Source organism: Pangasianodon hypophthalmus, chromosome 16 (genome assembly GCF_027358585.1).
Source record: "Pangasianodon hypophthalmus isolate fPanHyp1 chromosome 16, fPanHyp1.pri, whole genome shotgun sequence".
Taxonomy (NCBI): Eukaryota; Metazoa; Chordata; class Actinopteri; order Siluriformes; family Pangasiidae; genus Pangasianodon; species Pangasianodon hypophthalmus.
The window spans coordinates 497,071-506,685 of NC_069725.1; the positions used below are offsets into that span (position 1 = coordinate 497,071).

Below are 9,615 nucleotides of genomic sequence, written 5' to 3' on the forward strand. Positions count from 1 at the left end.
AAGTTATTTTTCTTATAATTAATGTTTCTTCGGCTGAAACAACATTTTAATAATTTAACAAATTTATCTTCCTTTTTTAACAATTTACTTTTTTTTAAAAAAAAAAAAAGTATTTACAATGTATTTATTTATTTATTTAATTTTTTATTAATTTTTTTTTTTACTTTCTTTCTTTTTTTGACTTTCTGCTGAAACTGCATCTCCCATAATTCCTTGTTTCCTCGTGGTAATTACTTCCGGTTTGAGCGGGTCCCTTTGCCTGACCCACAGAGACAGAGACAGAGAAGGTGAGAGAGTTTTTAATCTAATCGAACATCATACTGCGGGATAAATGATTATAAACCACAGCTGTGGACTTTAATGAGGAGAATTTACTCAAAACACGAATATTATTCTCTCCTGTCTGAGATTAGACTAATAATTCTTCACTAAGATCGGAAATGGAATGGTAGGAGCCACTTCCGGTTTCAGACACCTTCATTCATAAATGTGTTTGTGTAACGCAGAGAAATAAAAAAATCTGTAAATTCCTGTAAAATAAATTCCTTAAAACATATAAGAAGGTTTTAGTTTAAACTCAAATAAAGACACTAAAAGTATTAGTCTAAGTTTAATCTGTGACATCACAGCGCTGCTGAGTTCTGCACTCTGATTGGTCAGAAGGTGTTGATTAGTTTCCTATAACAGCAGCTCTGACAGTAGCGCAGGTTTATATTAATGCGTTAGTTCTAGTAAGTTATCGTTTCCATAGTAGCAGCTCATTCACAGGGACGTGTACAGCGAACGCACCACAGAAACGGATTACTAATGTTTTCTGTAACGTATGTAATATTTATGGAAGGAGTCTCCAGTGTCAGCGCTCTGTAACAGTCAGAGATAAAGCTGTAACTGTAAGTTTTCTGACGTCTTCAGCACAATAAAAGTTGTAACTGTTAGTAAGTTGCTGTGGTGTAAGTGGAATAAAACACTTGTGGACATGCCGTTAGAGGAAAATAATCAACATCAGGGTGTAAATAAACTCTGTAAGACGTTTGACGTTTGCACGTGTAAATTTCCCGCGTGTTCGGTTAAAAGGTTGTTTGTGATGCTTTTCTGTCTTCCCGGTGGTGTAGTGTGTGTACGGGAGCCGCGCCGCACTCCTCTCCTCATGCCCCTGCAGGTGACATGGCCGTTCCCACAGTGCCCCCGTCTGGGCTGGAGGATATCCAGCGCGTTCGTGATGGGCATGGTGGGATCCTACAGCTACCTGTGGACCAGTGAGTCCCACGTTTCTCCACATTCACTCTGACTGGGAGCTGTTCTTTATAAAAACACCGTCTCTGATCACATGACCTTCTGCTCCTCAGAGTATATGAACTCTTTGTCAGTTCACAACCAGGACGTTCTGCTGGACCTGGTGGATGAACGGCCTCAGGACACGCCCCTCATCACCGTGTCCAATCACCAGTCCTGCATGGATGACCCGCACATCTGGGGTGGGTGGAGTCATGAAGAGGAGTCGCTTAGAGGAGTCAGGTTAGAGTCGGCTAGAGGAGTCAGGTTAGAGGAGTCATTTAGAGGAGTCGGCTAGAGGAGTCACATAGATTTGCCAGGTAGAACAGTCGTTTAGAGGAGTCAGGTTAGAGGAGTCGGGTTAGAGGAGTCGTTTAGAGGAGTCAAATAGATTTGATTTTGAATCGTCACACTGGAAAAGTCATCATGTAAGTTCCAGAAATAGAAAAAAACAACAAGCTGGATAAATACTCAAAGCTAAAGACTCAAAATTGAAATGAATCCCCTGGTGTACAGATTCCGCACCGGCTCTACACAGCTACACAGCTCTGTTTTCTGTTAGATAACGACTGCTTTTTGTTTAGAAAATAAAGATCAGTGTATATTATTGTTAACACAGATTTCTGTAAACGCACCAGGAAAAAAAGACATAGTCCATACACAATACATTCATACATGTAAATCAGTTAAATATTAAAAAAAATACTGAGTTTTTTTCTTTCTTTCAGGGGTGTTGAAGCTTCGGCAGCTGTGGAACTGGAGGAGAATGAGATGGTGAGTAAAGAGTCTGGGAATAATAATAATAACAATAATAATAATAATAACAATAATAATAATAGCTGTTGTTGTTGTTATGGTTTCCATTTTAGGATATATATGTATTTGTTTTAAAATTAAATATGAAATTTGATTTTATTAAATGTTTCACACCTGTATGTGTGTGTGTTGTGTGTGTTTTCTTGCTCAGGACCCCGGCGGCGTCGGATATTTGCTTCACGAGGGAATTCCACTCTCACTTTTTCAGCAGAGGGAAGTGTGTGCCGGTGGTTCGAGGTATATATTGTGATTCAAAGTCATCTATCCTTATATACATGTTTAAAGGGGCAGTATGCAATGTTCGATGGTGCTTCTATGCTTATATTCTCCTTTAAAGGGGCGATATGTAATATTTGAACGTGCCTTTATACTCATATGCTTGTTTAAAGCTGCAGTATGCCGTGTTTGATGGTGTTTCTATACTTATAGACTCCTTTAAAGGGGCAGTATGTAATATTTGAATGTGCCTCTATAATGGATATGCTTGTTTAAAGCTGCAGTATGCCATGTTTGATGGAGTTTCTATACTTATAGACTACTTTAAAGGGGCAGTATGTAATATTGGAATATGCCTTCGTATTCATATGCTTGTTTAAAGCTGCAGTATGCAATGTTTGATGGAGTTTCTATACTTATAGACTACTTTAAAGGTGCAGTATGTAACGTCTGCAGGTGTTTCTGTACTTATAATAACAATATAATTTAAAGATATAGTTAGAAAAACTTGATTCACACTGCAGTGGATCTCACTTTCAGTTTCTTCATTCCAAGTCTATATTTACATTTTTCCAGCCCTGAAATTAGCTCCACCCCCAGCTAGAATATCACTGCTCAACCCTTTTCCTTTAAAAAGTCACTGTTAATGGGCGAGGGGCGGGGTTATTGTGGTTGTTGTGATTGTTTTAGTTATTGTGGTTGTGGTGGATGTTGTGATAATCGTGATTGTTATGGATATTGTGCTTGTTGTGGTTACTGTGGTGTTTGTGGTTGTTGTGATTATCGTAGTTGTTATGGTTATTGTGGTGTTTGTTGTGGTGTTTGTTATTATTGTGGTGTTTGTGATTATCGTAGTGTTTGTGGTTGTTGTGGTGTTTGTGGTTGTTGTGATTATCGTGGTGTTTGTGGTTGTTGTGATTATCGTGGTGTTTGTGGTTGTTGTGACTGTTGTGATTATTGTGATTGATTGTGCTTGTTGTGGTGTTTGTGGTTGTTGTGGTGTTTGTGGTTGTTGTGGTGTTTGTGGTTGTTGTGGTGTTTGTGGTTGTTGTGATTATCATGGTGTTTGTGGTTGTTGTGGTTGTTGTGATTATCGGGGTATTTGTGGTTATTGTGGTGTTTGTGATTATCGTGGTGTTTGTGGTTATCGTGGTGTTTGTGGTTATTGTGGTGTTTGTGATTGTCGTGGTGTTTGTGATTATCGTGGTGTTTGTGGTTATTGTGGTGTTTGTGATTGTCGTGGTGTTTGTGATTATCGTGGTGTTTGTGGTTATTGTGGTGTTTGTGATTATCGTGGTGTTTGTGGTTATCGTGGTGTTTGTGATTATCGTGGTGTTTGTGGTTGTTGTGGTGTTTGTGGTTATTGTGGTGTTTGTGATTATCGTGGTGTTTGTGGTTATTGTGGTGTTTGTGGTTGTTTAGGGTGACTGTTGTTTAGGGTGAAGTGCTTGTTAATATTTGTAGCAGCATTAGCGGCTGAACGTTACACACGGCTGCTTTAAGTGACGAGGCTGTGGTGTGATGTTTAGGTGATGGAGTGTATCAGAGAGGAATGGACTTCCTGGTGGAGAGGCTGAACCAGGGCGACTGGGTGCACGTATTCCCGGAGGGTGAGAGGATTCAGAGCTTCAGCTATAAAATACACGCAGAAATCTTTCAGGTTTCAGGTTGAAGAAGAACACTCACACGCTTCGTGTTTTTCAGGGAAGGTGAACATGACGGAGGAGTTCATCAGGTTGAAGTGGGGTGAGTCGCGTTTCCCCTCGCGTTTTAGATTTACGCTTAATGATTCTGACGTGTTTAATGTCCTGCAGGAGTCGGGCGTTTAATAGCTGAATGTTCACTTCATCCCGTTATCTTGCCCCTGTGGCACATCGGTGAGTCTCACAATTTATTTATTTATTAAAGAACAACATTTCAGACTTTTTATCAGAGTTAGTTCCTGTTGTCGCTTACGTTATAGCAGCTATAAACACTCTTTATTCTCTCTCTTCAAGTTAATAAGATAAAACAATCGCAGCTTGTTCTGCATGTTAGTGAGAAACCGCAAAGAAGCGTAAACTCCTCTGTCCTGAAGACGTCGGAAAACTTACAGTTACAGCTTTACCTCTGACTGTTACAAAGCGCTGACACTGGAGACTCCTTCCTTACATGTTACATAAACACATTTCTCTTTACTTTAAGAAAACTTCACCATGTCAGCAATTATTTAATCTGTTTATTAGCAGTGGAGCGTCCGCTGTACGAGTCCCTGTGAATGAGCCGTTACTATGGAAACGATGACGGAATGTTGCGTAACTGAATTTCTAATCTCGCACTACGCAGCTTTATTTCCACCTTTTCGTGTTTATTGTACCGAATTTATTTCCAGCAGAAAGTAGAAAGCAGTAAATTATAAATGTTATCAGTATTATTTTGTTTATCTCGCCATGTTGCTGTTAGAGATGAGTGATGTGATAAAAATGTTACATGTGAAAATCTTATTGTTTTTATTTTGTATTATTTATTGTAGATAGGACTCATAAAAGTGTATCAGGTTTCAGGCAGCAGCAGAAAAGTAATTTTTCTCTACTTTGTTGTACTTTTTCATACATGAAGATATTTTTATGCTACACGATCCTCATTCATAATCACAATATAACAAGCAGTTAATATATCACGATATAAATTTCTTCTCATCGTATCATCCAGCCCTGGTGTCGCGTTCCCCTTTTCTGTCAGCTGTATTTTTTCTCTCCTGATGTACTTTTTCTTTCCGCAGGTCTGAATGATGTTCTTCCTAATAAAAGTCCGTACATCCCTCGAGCAGGAAAGGTGAGCGCTGAGCTAACGCTAAACTCTCTACAGTCTCTCTGTTTAATAAAACACTCGCTCACTGTGGAATGTGATTTATTTACAGAGAGTAACTGTGTTAGTCGGAAAACCTTTCACAGTCAAGCACATAGTCGAAGCCCTGAGAGCGGAGAATAAAAGTCCGGTAAGATTTTCACCATCATCACCATCATCATCATCATCATCATCATCATTCAATTCAATTCAATTCAATTTTATTTGTATAGCGCGTTTAACAGTGGACAATGTCACAAAGCAGCTTTACAGAAATAAATAGATTCACAAAAAATATATTGTAAATATGTGAATTTATCCCTAATGAGCGAGCCAGAGGCTTCATCATCATCATCATCATCATCCTCGCTGTGCCAGAACTTCACTTTCATCACTGGGTTGCATTCGTGCCACACTGAAATGCAATCACTGTCCAATCACAGCCCTAAGCTGCACTTTGGGGGCGTGGCTTTAATCGTTAAAGGGGATAAGGTCCTGAAATTATCATTTTATTTATTTTTTTTTTTTTTTAATGATGTATTGCTATTTCCATATAAGGAAATACTTTTTATAGAATCTTACTCGTTTCTTCATTCCTGCTGCACTGACCTCTTAATCATAATCTTTTTTTTTTTTTTTTTTTTTTTCTTGAGAATTATTACTGAAACATGAAAAAATGTTCATATAAATAAAAATCCTTACAGCTCACAGCAGGACCGAGGAGTTATTTTATCCAATTTCATCCGCGTTGTTTCTCTGACTAAACGAATCCCTCTTTCGCCGTATTCTTTCCATTTTTATCCCTCTGTCACTCGGTGGGTTTTGTTTCTGGGTTGTCTGTCCGTCTGTCTGTCTGTCTGTCTCTCCGTCTGTCCATCTGAGATTCTCTTTAGTACGATATCTGAAGATTGATTGGTTGAATGTTTGTAGGATTTATAGTGAATTATCATTATAACCAGCAGATGATTAGATGATTAGTGAGGTCACGGGTCTGAAATACTTTTTCTTCACTGCTGCAGTTACATGTTCGTGTTCAGGAAGTGGAAATCCGGTGGAAGAGGCGTCGCTGTGGATTTTAAAGAATAACAGCTCAAAGTTTACGATAGTTTTGACTTCCGAACCCTGACTGATACTTTTCCAGAACTTCATCCTGGATTTGTTTTGGTCGCTCTTGGTCCTCATGATGCTGTGTTCAGGTGTGTTCTCTAACACACTCTGGGTTCTTCCAGGAACACGAGTATTTATATCCAGACTCTTTACATCTCACACTTGAATCACACACAGATCGACTCCATTCAACTGATCATGTGACTTCGGATCATGTGACTTCTGCTGGAAATCGAACTGATTCACGGGTTTCACAGTGACGGGGAGCGAATACTTATGCACTCACAACGTTTATGTTTTGTTATTTGTTAATTATTTTGCGAACTATATTGACGTCATCTCTCACTTCAATATTATGTGTAGATTCATGACCTATACACACGACACACTGTGGAAAGGTTCACTGGGGGGTGAATACTTATGCACAGCACTGTGCTTTCTGTAATATTATATTTTCAGACATCGAAAATGAAGAATTTGTTCGTGTTCATCATCCGGATGCTTTAATAAAAGAGAAGAGCGAGACGTCTCCCACTGTTCTGCATTTCAGCGTAGCGCGTCTGCGACACAGTGATGAGAATGAAATGCAGTGTGGGATTACAGTCACTTCTGAGTCAGTGTTTAATATTTAAAAATTAATGAAGAGCAATAATAAGAACAATGAAGCAGGGAAGGTGTTGCTTTTCAGTGTGGAACGTTTTCTTCAGGTGACTAATGAAAACAGCAGGGTTTGTGTGTTATATTTCACGTTCGTTCACGCCTGTGATGTTTTTTTGTCGCTCTGGAACGGAATTTTCCGGTGATTAAATGCCGTGTGTGTTCTGAGCTGCAGGTGGAAATGAGGAAAACGCTGACGGACTTCATCCAGGCCGAGTTCCGCACTTTGAAATCCCAGGCTGAAGCTCTTCATCAGAGGATTCAGACCAGCCGGTGATCCACACACAGTTGGAGAACCTGGAGGGTACGCTGGACATGGACTCATACACACACACACACACACACACACACACACACACACACTGATCAGACTGGAGTGAAGTGAGGCTGAATGAGATGAACAGTCGAGTGTGTAAATGTTCCTTCAGAGATGTTCCTTCAGCGATGTTCCTTCAGCGATGTTCCTTCAGCGATGTTCCTTCAGCGCTTGTCCGAGCTCCACGATGAACCTCACAGACACGAAAACCTTCTCCGTTTATGTGAAATATGAAACTCACGATCCTGTACGTGAGAGAGAACATTTTTATACCAGTTTTAGATTTTTAATGCAGTTATTACAAGTGCATCTCAATCAGCGACTGTAATTTCTACACTGTTTATTAATTTCATTTCTAACCTGTTATTAGAAAATTATTAAGAAAATTTTTTTTTCTTAATAATAATGTAAAACGTGGTGTGTGGAGGAAGAAGGTCTTTCCTTCAGGCACCTTTACGAGCTTCTTTGGTTTCCCTTTTGGGAGAACGTTTAAAGGTTCTGTGTAGAATCTGCTTCAGAGTGTTTATCAGAAAGGAGAACCGTTTCAGAAGGTGAAGAACACTTTCATACTACAGAACCCTAAAACTCTTTCAGAGAAGGTTCCAAGTAGAACATTTAGGAAACGAAGAGCCTTTAATTATCCATGGAGCCCTTGATGAGTGTGTAATAATCCGCACCTGAGCGCACTCCAGTTCAGCGAACCTGAAATTCCCCCTAAATAATATAGAACCCTTTAACTGTTTCACTATGAGGTTCCAAAAAGAACCGTTTTAGGAAATGAAGAACCTTTAATTAAAGATTGATCCCTTAAATAATATAGATCTCTCTTTTTGTTCCTTTCAGAAAGGGTTCCCTTTAGAACACCTGTAGAAAGCTAAAAAATTATTACTTATTAAAAGGAACCTTTCAAGAATGTAGAACCCTACAACTTAGTGTTTATCAGAAAGGGTTCCTAATAGAACCTCTTGTTTTTTGGAAAGTGAAGAACCACTTAGTTAATAAGTTAATAATCCAGTGAACCCTTAAATAATGTAGAGCTCTATATCTGAGTGTTCCCTCTCAGTGAAGGTTCCAAGTAGAACCCTTGTAGAAATCTTACTCGCTAAAAGGAACCCTGGAAGAATGTAGAACCCCACAACTGAATGTATTCCTGAATGAAGTTCCAGAAATCAGAAAGATTTTCAAGTGGAACCGTTTTCTGAAAACTGAGAAAACTGAATTATTCTCTTAAAGAACCCTTGAAGAACTCTGTTGTTCTAATTTTCTTCTTAATATCTAGAACCTGTCAGGAGTTTAACATCCAGCTTAATGAAAGGGTTCTTTACGGGTTCTGTGGGTAATTAAGGGTTTGCAGCCTCCAGAAAGGGTTCTACATCATGCTCATGGGTTCTAAACAGAACCTTTAAGAAGCTCTAAGGGTTTTTCTAACTTTTCTGTGTGTAAGTTTGGAAGTTATTTGTTTAAATTGAATAAAAATGCTGGAGTCGCGTTTTTCTGCAGACTCGCAGGGAGTTTTATAGTCTTTCAGTTTTTCAGTTTTTCGTGTTGTTCCAGGCTTTACGTTATAAATGTTATAAAACGACGTTCTAAAAAAGTTAGAGATAAATGTCTAATTCTGAAGGAGAATTTCAAAGATATATGTTTTTTTTTCTTTCATTATCCTGGCAGCTTCACTTGAAATAAGAAAATGAAAAAATGTGAAATTACACATCAATCATCTTTATAAAATTTGTTCTTGTTCATTTTCTGGATGTTTTTTCTAACTGATGTGCAGATAATCGTCTGATTCTGAGAATGTTTGCAGTCGATCTGTAAAAACCTGGGGCGGTTTCTCCCCGTGTGCTCCAGAACGCGACTGATTCAGAGAGAAAAGATGATTAAACTGTTTGTCGTGTTTTTGCATGATTGAAGTCATAATGTGGTGAGAAGCGTCTTCATTTCTACAGCATGCGGAGGACAGAAAGCTCTCATACTGAGGATATTAAATCCAGTGAGAACACTGGGCTTCTGCGCTATAACAGTGGAGTGTGAGTTAAAATGCAATCAATTCAAATTCATTACGTAAAGCATGATTATGAAGCGAATTAAATCATGTGCAAGTTGATATGGAGTTATTTATTTATTTATTTATTTATCTGAGTTCACTGTAAACTGCAAAAAACAGCATGATGAGATTAGGATTTGCGATTCATAAAAATCACAAATGTCCCAAAAGGTCATGGATAAAATCCTCAAATTAAAAACTACTATTCTGATTTAAGTCTCTGCAATGTTCATATTACAAAATAATAATAATAATAATAATAATAATAATAATTAGATTAAAATATGTGATGATCATCATTACAGGTTACACAACTACAGCGGCGTTTTACGGACACTGCTTAAGAAAATAAAAATACACG

General features: G+C 38.4%; 1 protein-coding gene across 2 annotated transcripts; it reads left to right on the forward strand.

Moving 5' to 3' along the window:
• Window positions 1-193: 193 nt before the first annotated feature.
• tafazzin (tafazzin, phospholipid-lysophospholipid transacylase) lies at window positions 194-8,949 on the forward strand. 2 transcript variants are annotated; one of them, XM_053240931.1, is made up of 12 exons: window positions 194-287; window positions 1,113-1,256; window positions 1,347-1,475; window positions 2,001-2,046; window positions 2,240-2,325; window positions 3,834-3,914; window positions 4,009-4,050; window positions 4,119-4,181; window positions 4,817-4,861; window positions 5,066-5,118; window positions 5,204-5,281; window positions 7,070-8,949. In XM_053240931.1, exons 2-12 carry the CDS (start codon window positions 1,148-1,150, stop codon window positions 7,169-7,171), a joined length of 834 nt encoding a protein of 277 aa, XP_053096906.1. In that variant the 5' UTR covers window positions 194-287; window positions 1,113-1,147; the 3' UTR covers window positions 7,172-8,949. The 2 variants fall into 2 exon arrangements, with proteins under 2 accessions (XP_053096906.1, XP_026767611.2); XM_026911810.3 differs by lacking the exon at window positions 4,817-4,861.
• Window positions 8,950-9,615: the final 666 nt, after the last annotated feature.

Bases quoted from the DNA above. Each gene is read 5' to 3' on its own strand.
- tafazzin (XM_053240931.1), top strand. From the start codon at position 1,148: ATGCCCCTGCAGGTGACATGGCCGTTCCCACAGTGCCCCCGTCTGGGC. The intron at 2,326-3,833 runs GTATATATTGTG...TGTGATGTTTAG, and splicing joins GTGTGTGCCGGTGGTTCGAG to GTGATGGAGTGTATCAGAGA. The intron at 5,282-7,069 runs GTAAGATTTTCA...TCTGAGCTGCAG, and splicing joins GAGCGGAGAATAAAAGTCCG to GTGGAAATGAGGAAAACGCT.